This window comes from Nyctereutes procyonoides, unplaced genomic scaffold, assembly GCF_905146905.1.
Source record: "Nyctereutes procyonoides isolate TBG_1078 unplaced genomic scaffold, NYPRO_anot_genome, whole genome shotgun sequence".
In the NCBI taxonomy this organism is placed as follows: Eukaryota; Metazoa; Chordata; class Mammalia; order Carnivora; family Canidae; genus Nyctereutes; species Nyctereutes procyonoides.
In genome coordinates this window covers 25,380,951-25,406,785 of record NW_026575132.1, presented here as the reverse complement: position 1 = coordinate 25,406,785, position 25,835 = coordinate 25,380,951, and the positions used below count along the sequence as shown (strand labels likewise).

The window sequence follows — 25,835 nt, the reverse complement described above, 5'->3', positions numbered from 1 at the left end:
TATGTGAAAAGCTCCCTTGCCCAACAAAACACTATCTTGTGTTGACTTCAACCTAGAAAGCAGTTGCTGCCAGCACCAGCTAAGAAACAGGAACCTAGAGGCTGAGCTAAGGACTGGCTAGAGAAAGGGATCATGGTGACAATATGGGAAACTCAAGGTTTTCTATTATCCCTGTTACTCGAGAAGGGAACATGCTTTCTCTTCATCTCCCTGAAATTAGATGACAATGTCAAATTTTAATAAAGTCACGCTAAGGACAACAGAAGCAGGGCTGAGATAAGAATGCATCAGTCATGGGGCAGCCCCGGTGGCGCAGCAGTTTAGTGCCACCTGCAGCCCAGGGTGTGATCCTGGAGACCAGGGATCGAGTCCCACATCAGGCTCCTTGCATGGAGCCTGCTTCTCCCTCTGCCTATGTCTCTGCCTCTCTCTCTCTGTCTCTCATGAATAAATAAATAAAATGTATTTTTTTTAAAAAAAGAATGCATCAGTCATATTCCTCACTTAATTGATTCACTTTTAGAGCCAAGGTTAATCCTTGTAGAGTCAGGAGCAGTAAATGAGCTGTAATTGCACAAAAAGACTTCAGTAAAGACAAAACAAAACAAAACAAAACAAAACAAAACAACATACAAGCAGAAGGGGCTAAGTCCCTGGGATAGGTGTTCATGCAACACCAAAACTCCCAGCATGCCCTGGGTAATGATTTCACCCTGACCTCAGATCTTCATTCCTACTCACTCAATCCATCAAGAAGTCTTTCTAGCTTCAAATACACGTCCCTGGAGCCATCTATTCTCCAATTCCACCGTTATTACCTTAGTCCATACTATTATTATCACCTCTCACCGCTGGTTTCCCTGAACTCTTACGCCTTCTTTATAATCAATTCTCTAGACTGTGGTGGAGACGCTCTTTTTAAAATGTAGCTTAGGGATGCCTGGGTGGCTCAGGGGTTGAGCGTCTGCCTTTGGCTCAGGTCATGATCCTGGGGTTCTGGGATCGAGTCCCACATCAGGCATGGAGCCTGCTTCTCCCTCTGCCTATGTCTCTGCCTCTGTCTCTCATGAATAAATAAATAAAATCTTTAAAAAAAAAATGTATCTTAGGGATCCCTGGGTGGCGCAGCGGTTTAGCGCCTGCCTTTAGCCCAGGGTGCGATCCTGGAGACCCGGAATCGAATCCCATGTCGGGCTCCCTGCATGAAGCCTGCTTCTCCCTCTGCCTGTGTCTCTGCCTCTCTCTCTCTCTCTCTCTCTCTCTCTCTGTGACTATCATGAATAAATAAATAAATAATTCATTTTTAAAAATGTAGCTTAAAGCCATCTGGTGGCTCCAAGGCCTAGGTGATCTGACTCCTATCTCTCTGACCTTATGCAAGCCACTCTCTTCCCTCAGCAAGGCATGTTCCCACCTGCGTTCCCAGGGGCTTTGTTGTTCCTTCTGAAACACTCAGATCTCCCAATGGCCAGCCCAGTTCCCTCAGCATTCAGCAAACATCACCACCTCAAAGAACCTGTATACATTAATACTGTATCACCCCCAATCATTCCCTATCACATTACCTTATTCTAATATGTTTCATTCTTCAACTAGCTGAAATTATTGTATATTAGTATTTCCTTATAACTGCCTAAAGAAACAGTGGACGAATAAATACGAACTGATATTTTTTTAAAAAGGTGACCAATGGAGTATGAGACTTACTTATGTATACCTTGTCTATCATTTTCATTTCAGGCTGTATAAATGAATCACCTAGTCAAAAACGATGTTCATTATTGTTACAATAAAAACTTTGATTATTTATACATTCCTTTGTTATTTGTCTTCTCTTCCAGAATGAAAGCTCTTTGAGAACTGGGGCCTTGTTTACACAGTCTGTGCCCAGCCCTGGAAATGTAATCGGGGCTCATTAAATATTTGCTGAATACACAAATGCATCTACAACAGCTAAAACCAGCGCAGCCACAGTGAGCCCTCTTCAGATTAAATAGGTGCTCATCTCCTACCAACCATCTCCTTGTTGCTACTTTACACAGTGCAGGAACTTGGCCACAGCCACACCCAGGTCCTTTCGGGGTGCCTTTTCCTTCCCATGAAGCCCTCTCCAAAGTCCTCCTCAACTTCTGTTTTATCCTCCCTCTCACATCCAACCAATCTGCCCTTGCTATTTCAACCATTACCTGCAGAAGAGCCACTCTTCAGACCTGACCTCTCTCAAGCTCCACGTCCCGGTCACCAATTGTCTGTTCCACCTTTCCCACATGCATATCCAACCACTTCAAGCTTGTCACACTAGCTCTGCACTCCTGACCTTCATTTTTTTTCTAGCGGAACATTCTTTCTCTCAGTAACCTAAGAGGAACACTGAAGTCACTCTTCTTCCTTTCCCTTATTCTCCAAAGCCATACCAAGTCATTAAACTTGAGAGATTCTTTCTTCTGAGCATGCTTCCTCCATTTACTTCCCCCGCCCCCTTGGCAGAGTTGGACCACTGCAGTAACATCCAGACTGAGTTATTTCTGGGGTCTGCCCTTCCGAAGTCCACCCTGCAGGCAGCATCCAGATTAACTCTGCTTGATTTTTCACTCAATCAGGTTATTCCCCTTTCAGAAATTTCCCAGGGGTCCTCACTAAGTGTCACAGTAGCCCACCAATCACCTGGATCAGAATAGCATGGGGTGCTGGGGCGAACTGGCTGACACAGTCAGTAGCGTGTGTGACTCTTGATCTCAGGGTCATGAGTTCATGCCCCACACTGGGTGTGGAGCCTACTCATAAAATAAATAAATAAATAAATAAATAAAATAAAATAAAAATAAAAATAAAATAAAATAAAATAAAATAAAATAAAAAAACAGGGCAAACAAACATGGGGTACAGATTACTGAGCCCCATCCCATCTTCAGAGTGGATTCAGCGGGCTGTGGTGGGGCCAGGAACTTGCATTCTTAACAAGCATTCCAGATGATTCTCACATGAGTCAATAAATAAAATCCAGATTTCTTAGTTTGGGCTGGAAGGCTTATTCCCATTCCTCTCTACCTTAAACTCTGCCCTATGAACTCTTCTGGTCTTAACACTAAACTTTGGAATAAACCTTTTAAACTTGCCTGTAGGCCTTTACTCCATTAAGCCTCTTCCTTCTGAATCCTCATATTTCATTTACCTTTTCCAGGTAAAACTCCAGCTTCCAGCTCAAGCCCACCTTCTTTATCCCTCTAACTTGATACTTTACAAAGGCTACTCTTACCACTGTTTTCTTCTCCCACAGGCTATGCCTCATAAGCTCCACGATGGTTTCCACAGGGAACCCCTGTGTACCTATATTATTCAGGTGTGTATCTACACTATAAAGCTAATCTGGTAGAAGAAAGACCCCTACCCTAGTTGGGCCTCCTCCCCAAACAACTTCAGGACACTCGGTCCCTACTAGAACAGTTTCAAAAACAACTGGCTTGGGGGTGATGGATATGTTCCATGTCAGTTATACCTCCACAAAGCTGTTAAAACAAAACAAAAAACTGACTAAAGGATAAGAAAGAAGGATAAAGACATGCAGAGCATTCTAAAGATAAAATGGACTGAAACATCCCTTTCTTTCTATCTACATGCCTGGCTCAGCCCAATCCCTACCCCCTCCAAGCACCCGCCTGACCAAGTGCAGGACTCTTGCAGTAGAATCCTGACCGCCATCCCTGGCTACAGCCTCTGCATCTGGCGTCAGGAATCACACCGACCTGCTTTGTCATCTTCATACAGCTCTTGGAAACTGCCTCTCTCATTCTGCCTTCCACTCTTTGAGACGTAATTTTGCCTCAAGTTTCTTCCTTAGTCGAGAGTGAATGATGAGCAGCCTATGCTAGAAAATCTATGGCTGTTGTTTCAAACTGTCAAGTCTCTCTAGAGGCCCGGTCCAGACCAACTTGGATGATGTACCTATTTCTACAGAAAGCAATTATTCATTACCTACTGATTAAATCACTCTCTTATATTACAGCAGTGGTGTGTGGCTCCTGGGATCTGCAGTTTCCTTTCTCTCCTCCACCTAGGTGTTTCCCTAGGTCACCAGGGGAACTCAGGACATCAGAAATGGTTCAGAGTCTACAATTGGAAAGAGCTCTAATGGGATCGCTTTAATTGCTCAGGAGTTATTTTAGAAGACAGAACTGACTTACCTGGGACCAAACAGAATGGGGAGGAATGTAGGAATCAGACTCGTTTTCTCTTATGAGCTAAATCCCTAGCTATGTCTCCCTTAAAAAAAAAAAAAAAAAAAAAAAAAAAAGTTGGAGGGGCAATGGAACTTCTAGAAGGCTTACTGAGAAAGGAAGGCCACTACCCCAGTCCTATGAGAAGGGAGGGGCAGTACTGCAAGTTAAGATAGCTAGTTTCCATAGGACCCTGGAGTCCCGGGATTGAGTTCTGCATCGGGCTCCTTGTATGGAGCCTGCTTCTTCCTCTGCCTGTGTCTCTGCCTCTCTCTCTCTCTCTCTCTCTCTCTCTCTCTCTCTCTTTCTCGCTCTGTGTCTCTCATGAATGAATAAAATCTTTAAAAACAACAAAAAAAACTATTTTCCTATCAAAATTCAGATATGATTTGCCTTTTTAATTGTGCTGGCCTTCCCACTGATGGTACAAAAGTAATGGTGGGCCAGACTGTTGGTGCTGGTGGACCGAGTTGGATCCTTTACCCCCACATGCTTCCTCACCACACAGCAAAAGAATAGCAGCTTCACTCAAGAATGTCCTTGGTGACACAGTAAAAAATCATACTAAATCTCAATTCCGGAGTGCATCTTTTTAATAATGTGACAAAACAAGCAGCACGTGTCAAACACTTCTGTGACATCCAGAAGGTGGTGGCTATCTCTAAGGAAAGCAGTGTGTTTGTATTGCAAAATTTTTCTGTGGAACACCATGTTCACTTGAAAGAATAAATGACACAAAAGTGATGGGTTATTCAGACTTTGGCATTTGGCAAGCATTTTCTAGAAAATAAAGTGAGTCTGTCAATTCAAGAAAAACAACTGACAGTACTTGTTGCCAAAAATAAAACTTCAGCTTCCAAGAGAAAATCAGAATTTGGGCAAAACTGAATGCCACCATGAGCTTGACAGCTTCCCCAAATTTAACCATTTTTCTGGTGAAAGTGTGGTGAGAATGTGAATGATTTTTTTCATATTGTTAATAAAATGTGGCAACATTTGGAAGAGCTGCATAACTCAGTGAAACCAGTGTTTTCCAGATACCTATCACAATGTTACCGAATCAGGTCTGGGTAAAAGGCTGAGTGGAAAACAAACAAGCAAAAACAAAAAGAAAAAAAAAAAAGAAAAAGAAAAAGAAAAGAAAAACAGTCAAAATGAGAGACAGACCAATGGATTTTAGCATAACAAAATGTGAATAGTTCATTTCAGATTCCACATTGCGATAACCTTCATAAAACAATCCCTTTACTTTTGTGTAATACCAAAGAATACCCATGATTATCTGGAAGGCTATTAAAAATACTCCTCTCTTTCCAACTAAATGTCTGTGAGGCTGGATTTACTTAATAATTCAATCAAAACAACACATTACATTTGACTGAACACAGAAAGAGATATGAAAATCCAGCTGTCTTCTATTAAGCCAGACATTAAAGAGATTTGCAAAAACAATGCCTCTTCTCACTGATTTCTTTGAAACAGTATCATTTTTCATTTTAAAAATTCTGCTTCTGGGGGTGCCTAGATGGCTCAGTCAGTCAAGTGTCGACTCATGATTTCAGCTCAGGTCATGATCTCCAGGTCATGAGATGAAGCCCCACGTCAGGCTCAGGCTCTGTACTCAGCGTGTACTCTGCTTGTCCCTCTCCCTCTGCTCCTCCCCACTGCTAGCGAGCTCTCAAATAAATAAATAAATAATAAAATCTGAAAATATAAAATAAAAATTCTGCTTACGATAACATAATGTATTTATTATTTCTAAATGAATTAATATTTTTATTTAAAAAATGGTAAATGCCAAGATTACATATCCCACATTAAAAAATATATTGAAGATCCTGAAGAGGTTTTAAAGTGCATAAAGGAGTCCTAAAAGCAATAAGGCTGAGTACCTTTGGTCTAAAATACCATTGCCTGTCTAGAACATCCATGAGGGCTCCTAAGGACAAGGTTCTATGTATTTCAGGGCCCAAGAGATTAGCAATCCCCATATTTTTTTCAAAACGCCTGATCTAGTTTCCCAGTTCTGCCAGAGGAAAAGGGTAAGAAATTCAGGACATTTAAGAACATTTTTCTCAGGGTGCTTGGTGGCTCAGTGGTTGAGCCTCTGCCTTAGGTTCTGGGCATGATCCCGTGGTCCTGGGAGCAAGTTCTGCATTAGGCTCCTTGCAGGGAGTCTGCTTCTCCCTCTGCCTATGTCTCTGCCTCTCTCTCTGTGTTGTCACTCATGAACAAATAAAATCTTAAAAAAAAAAAAAAAAGAAAGAAAGAAAATTTTTCTCTGCATTTCATGGACAGATCAAAGTACCTGATCTTGTGCTAAAATGCAGGGAGCCTACAAGACAACTCAAGGTCACAAAGCAATCTAGTGGAGAAGCTAAACTCAACTCCAGATCATGAGTGTAAGATCCTGAAGTTTAAACTTCATTGAGATGCAGCTCTTTAGCAAGTGCCTTTTCATTTATACTCATTTTTGTATTTGGTTATAAATTCTGTCTCCTTCTTTTATTCCTTTTCCTCTTCTTACTCTCTCAATGTTGGTGTTCCTAGGAGTTCAGTCTTCTCATTTTGCTTGGCACATGAGTAAGTGCTCAATAAACTCTCCTAGAGCAAGCTCTTCCATCCCATGACCTCAACCACCTCCTCCATTCGCAACTTTTTATCATCACCCAGACCTACAGAATGACCTCTTGGGCCTCTCTAACCTGGATGTGGGGAGCACAACTTGGAGCATGTCCAGTGTGAACCCCTTTATCCTCCTCCTTAAAGCTGCCCTTGCTCCTAATAGTTTCTCTAGCATTACCACCCACCTGGTCACTAAAGTCGGAACCTAGGATCATTCCAAACTGATCCTTGTCCCACTCTCTGTATATTTTGCCACCAGGCTTTGTCTAATCTATCAACTTTAAAAATCTCTAACCCCCCCCCCCAAAAAAAAAAATCTCTAAACCCTCTCCATTCCCACTGCAACCAACACAGAGCCCTCAACATCTCTAACCTGGTCTCTAGTTTTCTCACTGGCTCCCTGCCTCCAGTCTAAAATCCTCTCCTAGGGGCACCTGGGTGGTTCAGTGGTTGAGTGTCTGCCGTTGGCTTAGGTCATGATCCCAGGGTCTTGGATTCGAGCTCTGCATCAGGCTCCTCTTAGGGAGCCTGATTCTTCCTCTGCCTGTGTCTCTGCCTGTCTCTGTCTCTCATGAATAAATACAATCTTTAAAAAATAATAATAAAAAAATAAAATCCTCCTCCAACCCACACACTGATGCTACAGTAATCTCAAACACAAATCTAATGTTATCTTCCTGCTAGTTATCTTTCCAGTTTTTCTGCTACATACTCTTTTAATGGTTTTACTCATGTATCCCCAACAGAATTTAAATCATATATTCCTTGCACATTAAAGTTTAATTCTGAGATTCTTCATCAGAAGTTTAAACAAGTTTATTCTTTTGGTAAAAGTAGGTAGAACCTATAAACATTTTATAGGAAGAACTAAGGATTAACTGTATTTGAATAAGCATTTCATGATTTGATAAAATAATTTGATAAAAAATTTCTTATTGAAAAACACACATCTAAATTAAAATAAATCTCTTTAAAAGTTTTTACGCAAGTTTTATCCCACAGCCTGAAAAACCCATGGTCCCCAAAAAAACATTCTAGCCACAAAAAAAAAAAAAAAAAAAAAAAATTCTAGCCACATTTAACTGTTGAGTTCATCTGAATTCAGAATATCACAAGAAACAAGCCTCCCCCTAAGAGCAATGTGTATTAGGGGAAGACAGGAAGCCTTCTGGGTTTTCAAAGTAATCACCAAAGGAGGCTTTCCTGAAATCAGTATTTCCCAATACTCCACTTGGCAACCTGATGTTTTTACACTTGGGATAAAACACTGTAATTTGGGAGATGTGAGGGATATAACATCCTGTCAGCCCCACCTTTTCTCATAAGGTCAGTTTTAGAAGTGTTCATTTGGAAGCTGAGGATCTGGAAATTGATTCTTCTACAGTTATATGTGCAGGTGTCTTCCTTGGAAGTCCTGGGCCCCAATTACCCTGCTTGAAATACCTGAGGAAGCTGTTCTCTTTAACAAAACATCTAAAAAACAAAAACAACAACAAAAAACTATGGTCCTCTGTGATCTAACCCGTATTAATTTTCCTCTATTTGTCATTGGATGGCTACCTCCAAACCCAGGTTGCATTTGTCAAACTGTTTCCAGTTCTCTTTTTAGGCCTTGCTGTGTTTTTTCTAAAGTTACTTTGTATCTAGAATGTGCTCTCCACTTCTTTATTCCCAGAAAACACTTGATAATTTTTCAATGTGCATTCAGTCCAACCAACAAGCAGCTGGTAATAACTTTCTCAGCATCAAGGGGGAGGGCGTGGATCTCATACAGTGTTTCAATACTTGCTGCAAGAAATGAAGATGGACAGAAAGCTGTCCCGAAGGGTTCCCTAACTACTTACTGATTGGCTAAATCAACAGGTGAAGAAGTAGAGGAAGATGCGATTGGAGTATCTAAGGAAGCAAGGAGGACTCTATAAAGGAAGGACTAAAACATTTCCTAGATCCAGAATGAGGGTGCGAAGACCAAAGAATGGGGATCAGATACATAGTTTTCCAAGCGAGTCGGGTTAACTTTCCAGGAGGGCACACACCTCGCAGTATGGCAAACGCTTGTACTTGGTTAAAACCTCCCCCGGACTATAAGCTCCGCGAAGACAAGCCTGCCTTGTTCACCACTGCTGTCTTCCCAGCGGCTTCCACAGTGCGCCGGCTCATTAAATATTTGTCGATGTTCGTAAAAAAAAAAAAAAAAAAAAAAAAAAGTTGAATGAATGATTACATAAAGGGATGGATAAAGGAGAGAAATTTACAAGATCTCAAATTCTGTTTGAAACTCTCCAGTTTAGGAAAGCATTTCTCTATAGCTACAGGATGGGGAAAGGAAAAGGTGGGCATCCATGTTCAACTCAGCCACGAAAGGAGAGGAGCCTGGGCTCCCCCGCGGGCGGGGAGGATTTAAACCGCAGCGCGGCGGGAACCAGAAGGACGGAGGCCCGGGCTGAGGGGATGCTGCGGGGCTGCCTAGGCTCCCGGGGCGTGGCGGAGACGGGGGAGGGTCCCGAGGCCGCGCGAAGAGCCGGCCGGGTGGGAGGCCGCAAGCCCCCTCGCCGCCCCGGACACGGAGAGGCGGCGGGCAGGGCGCGGGGCCGGAGCGGGAGGCGCCGCAGGGCTGGGGACCCGCGCGGAAGGACCCGCGCGGAGGGCGGGGGCGGCGGGCGGAGGCTCGCTCCCCCGGCTTCACAGCCACACTCACCTAGTCGACTCCGCTTCGCCTGGGCTCCGCTCGCCGCCGGCTCCGCGCGGCTTCCTCCCTCCGCCTGCTGGGCGAGCGGGCGGCCTCAGACGCCCCTAGCAACCACGCACCGCCACGCGCCCCGCGCTCCCAGCCGCCGGCGCCGCCTGCCACGCACTGCGCGCGCCCCCAGCGGACGGACTGAAGGCCTGGAAGGGGCGATCGCGGCGGCGGCGGCGGGCGGGCGGGAGAGAGGCCGGCGCGCGGAATCTCGGGGGTTGTGGGGCCCGGGAGGGCAGGCCGTCACCTGCCTCGCGCACGCGCAGTCGCTTCAGGGCGCGTGAGACCCGGAGGGCGGAATTCTGGGAGATGTAGTCCTGAGATTAACACAGGCCCCCAACCCCCACCCCCTAAAGAGTATGTTCTGGGATTCCAGGATTCTCTGGCTGATTCCACCTCACCTGTATGGACTTTTTCTTTGGGCGTGCTTTAATTCGCTCCTCTAAAATCAGAGTTCAAACTTTACTAAAGAAGTTTCTTAATAGTTCTTTTAAGCAAAAGTCTCTTGACTTTGAACCCCAGGAAAGGAGACATTGCTAGATCCCCTTTCCCTCCAACCCATTTTCCCCTAACTCCAATCCACTCAGTAGAGTACTATTACAACCACCTGCTTTATGGGCTTCAGGTATGAACTTTCGAAAAAACTGACTCAACTCATTATCTCCCTAGGCAAGGCAGACGGTACCCCAGATGTCCTTAGTCCGAGATATCCCTAGACCTAATGGATCTGAATGAAAATCCAAAGAGCTAGTGGGTGAAAAGGTCTTTTCTAAACAGTAGGCTACAGAAATAAAGGACATAATAAAAGGACATTATTTATCCTAATAAAAACAATCTGGACCAGAGCAAGGAAGCTTAATAATTGATTTCAGCAACAGTATTGACAGATGCTAAAACCATGAGAGGACTGACTGGAGGAATTTACACTGGAAAGATCACCTACATATTTTAACCAATCTTAGATTATGAAATGTGAGACAGCCATAAATCATGTCTCCTAATGTGATGCAATTTGAACCTATTTAGGAAATAGGGTATTTTTGTCAAAAAATAGTTGAATCTGAACCTAATATAACCTTTGACTCCAACTTCCACTTCATAGGAAGTAAAGAGAAATAATGACACTGCAAGAAAGCAATCCAACGAACCCAGAATGTGGGCCAATGTAGAGATAAATGGCCTCATTTCTTCAACAGTTTCAGAGTTTTTTTTAAAAAGTGAGGTGTTCTAGATTGTAGGAGACTTAAGAGATGATCAAATGCAGTGAATGGACCTTGCCTGGATCCTGATTCAAATAAACCAATTGTAAACGATATTTTTGAGACAATGGAGAAATCTGAATGTGGACTGGGAATATTATGAACAAAGACAGGTGTTAAGAAGCCATTGTTAATTTCGTTACTGCAGTTGACGGAATGGTGGCCCCCCTGCCACAGATATATCCACATCCTAATTCCAGGAACCTGTAAATATTATATGGAAAAGGATTTTAAGAGGATTAAGGAATTTTCCTGGATTTCCTGAGTGGGCCCTAAATCCCATAACAAGCGTCCTTCCTGAGGCAAAGGGAGATGTCACAGACACGGAGAAGACATAGAAAAGAGGAGGAGGCAAAGTGACCAAGGGGGCAGAGGTTGGACTGATGTGCATACAAGCCAACGAATGCCTGGAGCCACCAGAAGGTGGAAGAGCCGAGAAATGGATTCTTCCATAGACTTCTGAGGGAATGGAGGTCCTTAAGACAAGCCTGATTTCAGACTTCTGGCCTCCAGAACTGTGAATGAATAAATCTCTCCTATTTTAAGCCACTAAATTTGAGGTAATCCATTGTGGCAGCTACAGGGTACTTTGACATTTTGGTTATTTAAGAAAATACAGATAGATATTTTTAGCAATTAAATGACACAATGCCAGGGGTTTGCTTTTGTTTTAAAATACTAATAGCAAACACCCTAGAGGCAATGAGCACACTCAGTACCCAGGTCCTACTTTGTAATACCATTCTCCAAAAGAGATACCAAAAGAACAGGGGTTCCTTGAAGAAATGGCTGATGCCAAGACTAGGGTAAGAAATATACAAGATGAGCCTGAAGCATTTTGTAGTGCCAGCAAGAAAAACCACTCTGGTGGGAGTGTATCACAGGAGCTAACTGAAAGAACTACCAATGACCAAAGTTGGAACAATTTGAACAACAAAATTAAATAAAGTGGGCAGCCCCCGTGGCGCAGCGGTTTAGCGCCGCCTTACGCCCAGGGCGTGATCCTGGAGACCCAGGATCGAGTCCCCCGTCAGGCTCCCTGCATGGAGCCTGCTTCTCCCTGTGCCTGTGTCTCTGCCTCTCTCTCTCTCATGAATAAATAAAATCTTAAAAAAAAAAAGTAAGCAATTGAAAAAAAAAGGCAAAGATGAGAGATGGTTCTAGATTGGAGACAACACAGCTAACACAAAACATGATCTTGGGTTGGATCTTGGACCAAGAAAAAAATTGGTATAAAGAACATTACTGGACAAAGGTGGGCAGGGGGTAGGCTAAATGGGTGATGGGTATTAAGGAGGGCATTGGATATGATGAGCACTGGGTGTTACACGTAAGTGATGAATCACTAAATTCTACTCCTGAAACAAATTAACTATAGGTTAACTGGAATTTAAATAAATACTTGAAAACAAAACAAAATTAGCCATTTTACAAAACACAGAACAAAACATTATTGGAACAATTGACAATATTTGAATATGGGCTGCAGGTTAGTTAACAGTATTATATCAATGTTAATTTTGTTAATCATGTGGTGATTATATAAGTGAATATCCTTATCTCAAGGAATTCCTACATAAATCTGAAGAAGTAAAAGGACATGATATTTACAACTTACTAACAAATGGTTCAGGAAAATATGGTAAAACCAGTTATGGCAAAATGCTAACGATCAGTGAATCTGGGTGAAGGGTATATGCAAGTTCTTTGTAATTATTCTTTTACCTTTTCTTTAAATTTTAAACTATTTCAAAACAGAATGCCTTTTACAACATAGCAATGACAAAATTTAAAAATGAATAGTTAAGACCAGTGTCACAAAATGTTTATAACAGCCGAACTGTGGGATCAGGGCTTGGGAGTTTATTATGCCATTCTCTCTACTTTTAATGTTTGAAAACGGTCTTTATCACACCAAAGGAGTTAAAACACATATACACTCATACACACGCAAAACCAAACACAGGCACAAATCCTCAAACCTTCCAGACATTCTGTGAATTCCAGGCACTACTCAGACCATTCATGTCAAATCCTCTCAGCACTTTGTGCAGTGATGTAAAATGAGGTGAAATTGTTTACATATTTCTAAGCCCTTAGATTATATGCTCCCAAGGATGGAAACATGTTTTCTTATTATGCTTTCTCATAAACTAATTAAATATTGCTTTATGTGATAACCTAAAAAGTTTGCATATTTAATTTCTCTATATCAATTTTTTTATGTACCAGACAAGCATGGTATTTCTAGCTAGTATTTAGTGAATTATTTGTGGAAAAAAATAATTTTTTCTTAAGGTAATTCTTCCTAGATCATCTTTTAGGGGAGAAAAATCTAGATTTTAAAATACAATACTGTATTTGCCTGAATCCAGACAAGTCTTGAAGAAGTACTGTGGTTTTGTTAAAAACAAAAACAGAAGTTCTAATCTGTTAAAGATATACACCAAAGTACTATGGGTAACAGTCTATATTTCCCAAGATTTGTTTAAAAATATTTGAAGAAAAAATCTAAAAAATAAATAAAACGATTGAATAGAGAAAGAATAGATATGGTAGCTATTGGAACCCTAATGGAGTTCACTGAACTCATGTCTCTCCTTTTGTGTGTTTAAAAATTTCCAACTAATAGACTTAACATGTTCAAAACTGAACTTGAATTTTCCCACCCAGTACCACTTCACTAATAGCCTTCCCCATTTTAGTTAAGGGCAATTCCATTCTCCCAATTGCTTGGGCCAAGAACTTTGAAGTCATCCTTGTCTTCTTTTCTTTGTTCACACCTTCACATCCAATCAGTCAAAAAATCTTATTTGCTCCATGTTCAAAATCTGACTACTCTTTACCATTCCATTGGTGCCACCACAGCCTCCTAAGCACTCACCGTGCCACCCAACAGCCCGCCCCAACCCCCAACTCTTTACAGTTCATGCACAACACCAGAATGAAGAGTAATCTTTCAGAACATAAGGTAGATCACATCACTTCTCTGTCAAAACTCTCCAATAGATGTCTCCTTTACTCAAAGTTCAAGGACTCCAGGCTTACAACATCCTGGTCCCCACTGTCTTCCTGTCCTCAGCTCCTACTATTCTCCCCCTTCTTCGCATCTTCCATCCAAACTGGCCTCCTCACAGCTCCTCAAGCCCCCCCAGGGATACTTCCGCCTCAGGGCCTCTGCAATGATTATTCTGTCTTGGATTTTCCCTCAGATAGCTGCATTGTTCATTTCCTCACTTCCTTCAAGTCTTGGCTCAAAGGACATCTCCGTGAGGCCTCCCCTGACCGTCCAACTCAACACTCCTCATACTCTTTCTCTGCTTAATTTTTCCCAGAGCTTTATCACATCTCTACATGCTATACAGAATTCACTCATTTTAGTAAGTTGTCTTCCCGATCAGAATGGAAACTCTGTGATGAACACGCATTGCTTTATCTCCAATGCCTAGAACAATACCTGGCACAGAGAAAGGACTGAACTGTGAACTGAACTGAAATAATCTGGATAGGAGGAAATTATAGTGGTTTCTAGGAAAAATGTTATTTTTGCTAAAATATAAACACAGACAGTGCACAGTAAAGGTGAGGGCTAAATAAAACTCCTTATAAAAATAAGGGCACCTGGGGTATCTGGGTAGCTCAGTTGGTTGAGTATCTAGCTCTTGATTTCGGCTCAGGTTGTGATGTCAGTGTCATGAGATTGAGCCCCATGTCAGGGTCTGCACTCAGTATACAGTCTGCTTGTCCCTTTCCTTCTGCTCTTCCTCTGGCTTGCACACTGTCTCCCAAATAAATATATAGAATCTTAAAAAAAAAAAAGGCATCTTATTTATCTTTCATTTCGAAAACAGTTGGAATTTAGATAGCATAAAAAGTAGTCTCCCCATTTTGTGGATGGAGAAATCAGAGCCCTCGCAAGTCATCCAGTGAGTTAAGGTTTAAGCTTCCTGGTATGTTTCCGCTGGATCATGACTCTGATCCAAACATCTTTCTGGTAAAATGCACAACATCCATAAACAGCTGCCCTTCTCAAGCAGCTGGGCTTCCTTATACATTGAAACTCCATCAAACAGTAAAACTCATCACTAAGGCTGAGATCACAAAGCAATCCAATGTACCTCTCTGTTTAATCCTATTCCTCCCTATTTCAGCTCCGCTGGCCTTGGCTTGGAAGTAGGTAACTACATGTAGCTCATCATGGGTGGAGGAAGCTGGAAGGCAGGAAGAGATACAATTAATAAACTCCCAAACCAGGATCTTGTTTGAACAGGACACAAGTGCTTCCAGCACCACACAAGAGCTGAGAGGAGCTGAGCCCCCCCAACCTCTTACCCTGGCAGCTCCAAGTAAGATGAAGTATACCTTTTATTATAAGAATTCACAGAGGAAGGATGAGCAGAAGAAAGGCAGGAAGGCAGGAAGGAGAGAGGGAGGAAAGAAAGGAAGGAGGGAGGAAAGGAAGGAGGGAGGGAAGAAAGGAGTAAGGGAAGGAAGGGAGGGAAAAAAAGAAAAAGAAAGACAAGTCTCTTTCCATACTAACCCATGGATGGGAATGTGGGCAATGGGGCCAGGGAACCTCCACAGCAGGGACTACTGGCATTTATCACCCTAAGGTGAGACAGGTCCTGTTTATCACCGACCTGGGGCCAGTGCACTACAGCAAGAACCTGCTAGGATTATAGAAGCTCCAGAAAGGGAGAGCTCTTGGATAGAAAGTGCCTCCCCGGGATCCCTGGGTGGCGCAGCGGTTTGGCGCCTGCCTTTGGCCCAGGGCGCGATTCTGGAGACCCCGGATCGAGTCCCATGTCGGGCTCCCGGTGCATGGAGTCTGCTTCTCCCTCTGCCTATGTCTCTGCCTCTTTCTCTCTCTCTCTCTGTGTGACTATCATAAAATAAATAAAAATTTAAAAAAAAAAAAAAAAAAAAAAAAGAAAGTGCCTCCCCGAGGTCCAGGAGGTGTGTTCCTGGGATTAAAGGCACACAATTGCAGAAAGAGCCCTCAATATAGAAAAGGAAGGACTCTTCTCTGGCACCAACAGCAATGAAGTTTACTGGTTGAAATCATTCTGAATCTGGGGAGGAGGGATGGAGGGAGGGAGGGAGGAGCTTTATACATAAATCTCTTCTAGTTTCTCGTTCGCAAATCAGTTGACTTGCAGCTTATCTCTCTCTCTCTCTCTCTCTCTTTTTTTTTTTTTAAGTCTCTTTAGCTCTTGGTTGAGTTGGTGGCTTGTACAGTAGAAAAAGGAGAAGTTGGCAATAAGGGGGCAAACAGGCTGGAGGCTGGACCACAGTACTCTGAGGTCACGTGCTGTGGGTTGGCCTCAGGAGGTGAATGAGTTTCCTGCAGTGTCTGGCAGAGGCAGGCCGGGGGCTGCTGTGCACCAGTAACTGATTGCCCAGAGAAAGCATGGCCAATCGCTCGCTGGCCCCCAGGGACACCAGCACCTGTGGGACAGAGAGCAGATGACGGAATACGGCACACAGAGGACTCTCATGTGGCCCAACAATTCCCACCCTAGAAAACAAAGAAAAGGAAAAAAAAACAAAAACAAAGAAAAGGAAACCAGGGACTCCATCCAGATCGGGTGGGGCTAAGAGAAACCGTGGAGACAGGGCTCAGCAGGACCAGAGGTCTACTCCTGTTCACTTTGGTGATATACCATGAAACCGAGGCACTGAGGGATCCGTGCACTTGTCCCCAGAAAGGGTAATCCATGCAGCAGTGACAGCTCATCACAAAGTACGATTCCCAGTCATAGAGCCTGACCAGTGGGCCTTAACCTCATTACCTCTGGGAATCCCTTTCATTATTTCCCCACAAGGACTGCCAGAAAAATCCTATAATTGATATCGTCACCATCCTGTCAAACTGTCTGTCCTGCATGAGCCATCCAATGCTACCACATTGCACTATTACAATTTGGACGTGGACGTGTGATTTCCATTCAGCTACTTGATGTACTCAGCAGAAAAAGCAAAATAAAGCAGTGGTTAAGGTATGGGCTCAGGACTCAGACTCTTGAGTTCAGAAGTCCAGTCTCCCAAACTAGCTTTGTAACTTGAATAAGTTCTTAAATTCTTAGTGCCTTGGTGCCCTCACCTGCAAAATAAGGAATATAATAGCTTAAAGCAGATAATAAAGGTAAAATGCTTAGCATGCTGCTTGTCACATGGTAAGTGCTAAAAAAAAGATAGCCACTTAATGGCCCCCAGAATGAAATCTCTCTATGCCTCAACGTAGCCTGCTGTGCCCTCAACTCTGTCCACACAGCCTCGAGGAGATAGAAACCCTGGTTCTTGGGATCCCAGGAATTTCCCACTCATTGGAGCTCCTCCCACACTTCTTCCCTTCTCCAGGGTGGAAGGTGGGAGATGGCAAACTCATCTCCAGCACACTGCCCAGACATCTCCCGCTTCCCAATGGGGGGTTTCTGGGTGTCCCAATTCCTTAAAGACTATCTCAGAAAAACATTGTGAAATACAGCCCCATCGTCATGGTCCACGAATCCCCATGGGTGTACCTGATGGATGCAGGGCTCCTGCCGGAGGCTCCGGAGGGCAATGAGGGCAGCTTCCTTCACATTCAGCTGGGGGTCTCCACATGCCATTTCTAGGAGCCGCTGGGGTACTTGGTACTGTAACAGCTCCGCCCCCAACCCCTCAGGCCCCAGGTTCCCCAGAGCAGACACGGCATTGCGCCGGATGCCAGCCTGAGGATCTTCCAGCAGCTGGGTCATACCGGGTACCGCGGCGGCCAAGGCAGGTCCCAGGGGACCAGCTTGGTAGGCTGCATTGCCCACAGCGAAACTGGCACTGCGCCGCACCGCAGGGTCCTTGTCTCCAAGTCCCAATAGCAGAAGGTTGAGCAGCCCAGCCTGGCTCTGCAGCGCCCCACGCAGGGCCATGCTGTGTTGCAGTAAGTGTCCCAGGAGCCCATAAGTGCGGGCCCGCACAGAATGCTCTGGGTGGCCCAGGAGACTGCGCAGGGGCCGATAGGACTCATCGGAGCCAGCCAGGAGTTCTTGGATAAAGGACAAGTGGCTAGGAGACAACACTCGGGCTGTGTGGGCCAGCAAGGAGAGAAGGTCGGAGGTTAGCAGTGGCTGGTCACCCAGGAGGGCAACTGAGAGGAAGGAGATGACAGTTCTAGGGGAGGCAGCCACTGTGTTCACAAACTGGTTGAGAGACGTGAGATCCGTGAGGGCCAGGCGTGTGAGGAGGCTGACAGGCAACTCGACTTGAGGCAACGGAAGATGGTGGCAGCAGACCTGGAAAGAGAGGGGCAGGGTAGCAGGCAAAAGTGGTTCAGGGAGTTGGAGCACTCACTGCAGCGAGGTAGCTAGAAGGAACCCAAGATCTGGCAGAGAGAAAAGCCAAGTTATGCTGGGAAAGACAACAGAGAACTGGAAGACCTGACCCAAGCCCTCCATGTGAGACACTGTGGAGCCCAGGAGAACAAGTGCAAGATCATTCCTTGCTCTGCAAGTACTCAGTCTTGGCCTTCAAAGGCCCACTGCTTTATGCCAAGAATTGCCAGAGAAGTGATTCCTGGCTGAGGAGCTGGGTCTCCAGTGCCTTGACTGGGATGTCCTCCCCAGGAGCTCCAACTGATCCAGATGAGGGACTGGTGGAGAGCAGCAGTGCCAGACCCAGCTCCAACCAATGCTCTCTGCTCAGATCTGAATGCTTTCTCCACTCCCAGCTCTTAGATGAAGCCAGATACTCTGCTGTTCTAGGGGCCCAGGAAAGCCCTGGAGCTGTCAGCAAGTCAATCAGAGTACACAGGGTTGGCCATCTCCACCTTCGTGCCTAAGGAGTTTCCCAAGTACCTGCAGCAGGTGGGCCGCGACTTCTGAGTCCACAAAGTCAGCCAAGACACCTCTGAAGAGGTCGGCATCCACATCCAGGGCGAAGGGGAAGCAGAGGAGCTGGCAGACAGAGAGCACCACGACGGGCAGAAACTCAGCTCCCTGAGGCCTAACGAGGGCAGTGTGGGAGGATTTACCAGGTGCAGCTTACCTACCCTTTTACCATTCTCTGCCCCTCCTCAAATCCAAGTCTGCTCCCACTCCCCACCCTCCTCAGTGCCATGGTTTGCCTCACAGCTCAACCTGTCAGCTACGGCTCTCCTGCCTAGCCCTCCTTATCCCCCACCCTGCACTGCAGACTCTCTGGACCATTGGGTCTCCCTCCTCTTGCTCAAACTTACGCCCGGCCCAGCTGACGCAGGAAGCTGGGGGAAAGCAGGTGCTTCAGAGTGGACATGAGGATACTTCCACGCTGCAACAGGTGGCTCAGGCATAACTGGGGCTCCTGGGTGAAGGTGGCCACGGCCAGATTCAGCAGGGCTGCCATGCCTGAAAACACCAAGAATGGAGACCCCGTGGAGCAGGCAAGAGGCCCAGGTGCTCCTGCTTCTCCAGGGCTCCCAGGGCTCCCACCTATTTAGTCCCTTTCCTACCCAGCATATCCCACTCCGTCCTCTGCCCTGGCAGCAGCAGCCGCAGCAATCTCTGTGGGCTAACCCAGTGCTAGTCTGCCTCTTCTTTTTTTTTTTAAAGATTTTATTTATTCATGAGAGACAGAGAGAGAGAGAGAGAGAGGCAGAGACACAGGCAGAGGGAGACGCAGGCTCCACGCAGGGAGCCTGACATGGGACTCGATCCTGGGACTCCAGGATCACGCCCTGGGCCAAAGGTGGATGCTCAACCGCTGAGCCACCCGGGCGTCCCTAGTCTGCTTCTTCTTGGAGAGATCAAGACTTTGGTCTCACAATGGAGGCCATGTGGATGGAAAGATACCTTGGGGTGAGATCAGTGTCCAGTCTGGCTCTGGGCTTTGTGGCCTGGATAGTGATGGCTCCTCTTCCTGTGGAGACACCTCCTCAGGGAGCCTCAGAGCCATTGAGAACCGGTGCCACAGAACGGTCCATATTTCTGAGTCAGCCACGTCCCTTAACAGGCTACCCTTTCCTGGCTGGAAATGAAATTAAAGGAGGATGGATAGGGAGGTCAAAGTCAGGCCTCAAAGTGCTTTTTTTTTTTTTTCCACTTTCATCCCTGACCTATAAGGAAAGGCAGTCCCAGAAATAATTCCTCTGTTTTCTCAACAACCTGGGACTTCCCTGTTAGTTTCCTTTCTTATCACATCTTAACCCATGTGTGTGTCTGCTGAAAGCCAGGGAATTATAGCTCTCCTCCCCCACTGAATCCTGAGGGATACAGCTGTGATTTCTTAGAAAGGAAATCTGTGCTGAGGGTTGGGGAGGTCCCATTTGAAGGCTATCACAGGCACCAAGTATGACTGACGAGGTAAGTGTGGGTTGCTTCTTCATTCCTATTGTCTAGCGGTTCATCAAAATACCTAGTTTCTCTCTCCTGCCTTTCCATCCAACCTAGGATGCCCCCATACCTGGGTGAGAAGCTGTAGCAGGAGGATGAGGAGCCCATCATAGAAGCCACAGCGACCTGGTGGAATCAGCCGGACCTATTGGAGAGAAGCAGGAAGAATGCAGATCCCTGGGAGAGATGGAAGGGGGTGCCTCATGAACCTGTGCATGCAACTCCCGGTCAGGCAGAAAGAGCTCTTCCTCAACCTGGGGCAATGGGGAGAACTTTTACGGACTTTGGAGCCTTGGCTCCTGACTATTCATTCAACGACTACTTCTGCCCCAAAGACACACAGTCTGGGGTTGGGATGGGGGTGGAGACATAGTTGAGAGGACCTAACTCTGCCTTCTGGAGGTAGAACATGAATGAATTGAAAGTCTAAAAGCCAGTCAAGGGATCCCTGGGTGGCGCAGCGGTTTGGCGCCTGCCTTTGGCCCAGGGCGCGATCCTGTAGACCCGGGATCGAATCCCACATCGGGCTCCCGGTGCATGGAGCCTGCTTCTCTCTCTGCCTGTGTCTCTGCCTCTCTCTCTCTCTCTCTCTCTCTCTCACTATCATAAAAAAAAATAAAAATAAAAATAAAAAAAAATAAAATAAAAGCCAGTCAAGAGAAGGAGGTAGTAGGAAGGAACAGCATTCCAAATAGAACTCATAGCATAAATAAAGTAGCTTATGAAGGATGAGAATAAATTCTAGAAGTGGTAAGTCTGGGTATAGCAGGATTATAGAGCCCAGAGGTAACAGATGAGCTCTGAGTAGATGGTAAAGGAGTCTGAATTTTATCCTGGAAGTGGTGGGAAGCTACTGAGGACTTATGCAAGGTCCCCATAGGCAAGATTTTCATCTCTTCTATTCACTGCTATACCCGCAGTGCCCAGGATAGCATCTGGTACTCAATACGTGTTTCTGTGCTAAATACTTACTGGTTGAATAAATGACTAGACTTTTAAGAAAGCTCATTCTGGTGGCAGTGAAGAGAATAAACTGGAGAGGAGAGAGTCTAGAAAAGAGATCCTTTGGTAGGCAAGTGCTACGGTGCAAGACAGATGATGTGCACACAAGCTAAGGCAGGGCAATGATGGTGGCAGGCAAAAAAAAAGATCGGAGACATGACAGGAAGGCAGAACACAGGGAACCCAGGGAAACCATCTAGGTGGGGGAATAATGGAGCAGAGGGCACAGTCTCTGATGACTCCCAGGTTACTGACCGGGGCTCCTGGATGAAAGGAAGTACCATCACTACTGCCACCACCTCTCTGAAGTTCCACTTCACCTAGGGGAAGCAGGTCAGTACCATTACATCTCCAGCGTGTCATGGGATAACATGTGAAATACTTTCTGAGTTCTAAAGAATTCTGCACCTATAAGGATGATGATCATTTGAATCCAAAGTCTATCCTTTTTACAAAATGAGAGACAGGTGGGTTCCAAAGTATCTAAAAAGGAGAGTGGGGAAGGGCCTAGAAAAAGGAGAAAGTGGAAAGGAGGCTACAGAGTGGACAGGATTTGTGAAGAGTTCTCAGGATGCCAGCTACCTTTTCCAACTTGGTTGAGGAGAAGGCGGGATGGTGGGGTGGGGGACAGGGAGCACAATCTGCCATCTGAGGGGAAGGGATGAAGCTTTGGAAAAGATCTTAACAACAGGAGCAGGAGCTCCCAGAGGAAGGGAGTGAGGTACACAGGGAAATCACATCCTCTGGTAACTCGGGTCCCCTTCCCTCTTTCTTTGCCTGCCAGTCTGGGCTCAGAGGGGGCTGTGATCTGGGAACAGACAGACAGGAAAGGAAAGACTCCATGGCTCCTTTCCAACTGTTTGGTTTCCCCCAGTCATGCTGGCGCTTCAGTCTCCTCCCCTGACAGGAGCACTGGGTCTGTGTCCTCCCTGGGCTATCTCACCTCTGCAGGGGCAGACAGAGCGTGTGAGGCTGCAGCAATCCACTCCACAGACTGGAGGTCGAAGGTCACCCCTTGCTGCCCAAGTTGTCCCAACAGACAGGCTGCTGCACTCTGGGGGAAGTCAGAGGAGAAGGAATGTCTGAATTGGCACAGCAGTCAAGACAGAGGATTTATGTCTCCATCTGGCGCCACAGAATATGCATCATACCTGCTGCTAATGACATAGTGATGTCTGTGCTCCAGAAGGGCTGGATGGCAGGGCAAAAAGGGGAGGAAGAGGAAAGTTGAAAACTCACCACAAGAGAGACGATGTGTGAATGAGTAAAGAGAGTAGCAATCTCATTGCCTAGCTTCTCCATTCTGGAAAAAGGAGACACATCAAAGGGTGCAGCTGAGTTAAAGGAGGCAGGGGGGGTGGCCCCTCTCCCTGCTGGACAGCACTCTCCATGTAGGTTGGCACAAAGTTGGTGGGAATCTAGGTCTATTCTTTGTAGAGAAGACTTCACTCTCTCTATCCCAATCCCTCCTAAGTGGAGGCTACAAGGTGCCATTCCCCATATTCTACATAAGGGTGAGCAATGGGGATGGGAGATTCCAGCGGAGAGACCCCACTTTATGACTTACCCAGGAGGCAGATCTTGCAGCTGAAGGACAAGAAGGGAGAGAAGGTAGAGAGCCACTTCAGTAGACTCTTCCCAATCCATGACCTTTACCTACAAAGGAAATCAAGATAGCAAAGCAACTTCTGATTGAGGCAGTGGGGCCACCACAATATACCTGCCTGTGTTGCTGGCCTACCTTCCCCTGGACCAACATCAACAGTGACTCCAAGGCCAAGGGCTCTTGCCCTAGAAGATGGCACAGGCGCTCACTGATGTGGCAGCATGAGTAGAGAACCTAAGAGAGTACAAAGCAGTCTGTCAATGAGGTCAAATGGCCCCCAGGCAACTAGATTGGAAGGCTCAGCTGAGAAGCAGGCTAGCCTCTCAACGGATCTAGTATCCACACTGAGGTGTTAGACAAGTTCAGGCCCATCCCACTCTTTCTATAAGACACTGAGATTGGGCTACTTCTCTGTTCTGATGAGTACTGGCGAACAGTGGGGCCATCTCAGTGGAAGAGACTTAAAAGCAGAAAGGGACCCTATGGGGTCTCTTGTCTCTCTCAGTGTCTCTTTCTCTTAGTCCTAGGGATTAAAAAGAAATCTGGGGGTGCCTGGGGGGCTCAGTTGGTTAAGCGCCTGACTCTTGATTCCAGCTTGGGTCATGATCTCAGGGTTGTGAGATCCAGCCCCATGTTGGGCTCCGTGTTGGGCATGGAGCCTGCTAAAGATTCTCCTTCCCTCTCCCTCTGTCCCTTCTGAAACAAAAAGAAAAAGAAAAAGAAAAAAGAAAATAAAAGAAAAGAAAAAAGAAATATCAAGTCCTAAGAGTTTTGGACAGGCAGTACCTTGAGAAGGTGTAGGCACAGGATGGGATGCTGCAAGCCAGAGATGAGGGATGGCCTCAGTTGGTTGCTGTCTTCACTGAGCTGGTTCGCCAAATGCCTAGAGATCTGTAGGGACACACCTGAAGCCTCCATCCCATTCCTGATTCCAATACTATTTCTTTCCTATCTCCAATGAATCAGGACTCTTGACCCCTTGGTAGCCACTCTCCCCCAGGTTCATCAGGAACCTCAGACCCCATCCCATCCCCAGTCGTCATGGCCAATGGAGAACCAATGGTCATGGCCTAGTTTAGCCTCAGTATGGGCAGGTACAGAGGAAAGTGTTACTGGCCAAAAGGGAGCAGGAAATATAAATCCTGAGCCCTTGAGGAAGCATCATGGGTGGCTTCAGAGCAGCCACTCTGCCACATGGGCAGTTTGTCACTGAGCTCTCTAACCAGCTAGCCAAGGGCTTTGGGGTTTTGCTGACATCATGTTCTAAAAGTGGCACAGATCCAGGGTGGGAGTGTCTGTTTCTGGAGATACAGAGTAAGGGGAAGCATAAATGCTCATTTTTCTGCCTTTCTAAGAAACTGAGGCCAGCTTCCTCATCTCCAGCAACATGGATGAGAGGAACCAAAAACTGCAGCTCAGACCTGCTCCTTGGCCTCCCAGCAGCTGGGCAGCCCCACAGGAGCAGTACATATGGCTGCCAGTGCAGAGGACATGGCTCCAGGCAGATCCTCACTCTGCTCCCGCAGTGGCTGGCTCACTTGGGGGGCTCCTATAGAGAAAGGCGAAGAACGGAGGGTAGGACCTGGTTATTTCTCTCAGATCCCCATTCATTCTTTCAGTGCACAGTTAGTTACTGAGCACTCACTAAATGTCAGGCACTGTTTGACACAATGGCAGTTGGGAGGGCAGAGCCAGAGTTACTCTCGAGTCAAGTGAACCACACACCCCTGGTTACCTGGGGGTGTGTGGAAAGAGAGCTGGGGGACTGTCAAACCATGAAGAAGCCCATCCAGCACCGCCCGCTGCGTTGTCAGCAGGCTGGAGTAAAAGGCTTTGGAGACGGTCCAGCTGTTCCCATCCATGGCTTCACACAGAACAGTAAAGCACTAAGGGTGACAAAGGCAGGGTTGACGTTAGGGCAGCAGACTGACTGGGCTTAGGGTAAGGAGCAAGAATCCCCTAGAGAACCTGAGAAAAGAAGAGAAAACCAAGAGGGACCCGCTGTGACATTCTAAGTATTCTTTGCATAGAAAATGCATTAATAATCACCTTCATGTTTCAAGGATGGCAATTTTAGGTGTCAACCCTTCTATTCTTTGATCAACTGCCTCCCAGATGATGTTTCTCAAAGTGTTATCTGCAGACCATGAGTATGAGAATTCCTAGGGATTCCTGGGTCCCTCCAAACCTAGTACTACCGGTTCAGAATTTCGGAAGGTGGGGGGTTTATTCCAAATTCCCTATGCACTCGCTGCACAGAGACATATATGATAAATGCCGGCCAGTAACATGAGTCACTGATGGCCAAAATTTAGGTTAGACATTGGAAAAGCTTCCTGACTTGAGAGGGTGAAGGATGTTAAAATAGGCTCTCAGACTAGAAGAGTCTGAATGGACTGCTCGCTGGAGGCAGAAATGCAGCTCAGATCTGTGTCCCCTCATTGCCAGTTTGAACAACAACTAGGCAATTATTTACTTCCTTGCTGATGTTCCTCTCTGTCTCCTCTGACATAAGTTAGAACTTAGGTATCTTCTTGTTCAATCTTCTGTTCTCCTGGCCCTCACCTCCAGAGTCCAGAGGCGAGAACTCACTAGCTTACTAGTCCACAGGACAAATAAGTTTGAGAAACTAGCTCATCTGCAATCTCTTCGAAAAGGAATACTTCTACACGTGGTTCCCTAAAACAGGGAACAGTGTTTAATACTTCTGGACCTTTATGTACGCTGTTCCTTCTGCCTGGAATGTCCTCCCTACTTCCTGCCTCATCCACCTGGCAAATTTCTATGTGCTCTTCAAATTCTAGCAAAGATGATTTCCTTCAAGACTTCTAGGACTCCCCAAGTAGCATTAATTGTATCTTCTTCAGTGGTGCTTCTGCATTTTATGCAAGTTTTATATAAGTTCTAATGTACTTTCCACACTAATGTAGTCCTTGATCATTTTTCATTTCCCCTACTAGACTACTACTAGTCCCTTGAGGACGGGGACTATCTCTTCATATGGCACAAAGTCAGTAAATGCTTGTATTACCTTGATCCAACCCCATG

General features: G+C 45.8%; 2 protein-coding genes across 9 annotated transcripts in view; both read right to left on the bottom strand.

Moving 5' to 3' along the window:
• Positions 1 to 9,788, bottom strand: part of TTLL4 (tubulin tyrosine ligase like 4) — a 42,097-nt gene extending 32,309 nt beyond the window's left edge. For 2 of the 3 annotated variants that reach the window (XR_008667032.1, XM_055345615.1), the window contains exon 1: positions 9,538 to 9,788. The gene's annotated coding sequence lies outside the window, so the exon portion shown is untranslated. Of the gene's footprint in view, positions 1 to 8,875; positions 8,988 to 9,537 lie in introns of those variants that run through there. The other variant, XM_055345616.1, reaches the window with a different exon arrangement.
• A 2,516-nt stretch (positions 9,789 to 12,304) lies between these two features.
• The window catches only part of STK36 (serine/threonine kinase 36), a 28,306-nt gene continuing 14,775 nt past the window's right edge, over positions 12,305 to 25,835 (bottom strand). For 5 of the 6 annotated variants that reach the window (XM_055345611.1, XM_055345613.1, XM_055345609.1 and 2 more), the window contains exons 15-27: positions 24,523 to 24,673; positions 24,209 to 24,336; positions 23,574 to 23,678; positions 22,923 to 23,021; positions 22,749 to 22,837; positions 22,421 to 22,484; positions 22,125 to 22,235; positions 20,250 to 20,324; positions 19,640 to 19,814; positions 19,048 to 19,195; positions 18,668 to 18,815; positions 17,360 to 18,106; positions 12,306 to 16,283 (exon numbers count right to left, since the gene is read on the bottom strand). In XM_055345611.1, coding sequence (XP_055201586.1) covers positions 16,140 to 16,283; positions 17,360 to 18,106; positions 18,668 to 18,815; positions 19,048 to 19,195; positions 19,640 to 19,814; positions 20,250 to 20,324; positions 22,125 to 22,235; positions 22,421 to 22,484; positions 22,749 to 22,837; positions 22,923 to 23,021; positions 23,574 to 23,678; positions 24,209 to 24,336; positions 24,523 to 24,673 — 2,184 coding nt within the window. In that variant the 3' untranslated portion in view covers positions 12,306 to 16,139. Of the gene's footprint in view, positions 16,284 to 17,359; positions 18,107 to 18,667; positions 18,816 to 19,047; positions 19,196 to 19,639; positions 19,815 to 20,249; positions 20,325 to 22,124; positions 22,236 to 22,420; positions 22,485 to 22,748; positions 22,838 to 22,922; positions 23,022 to 23,573; positions 23,679 to 24,208; positions 24,337 to 24,522; positions 24,674 to 25,835 lie in introns of all 6 variants that reach the window. The other variant, XM_055345614.1, reaches the window with a different exon arrangement.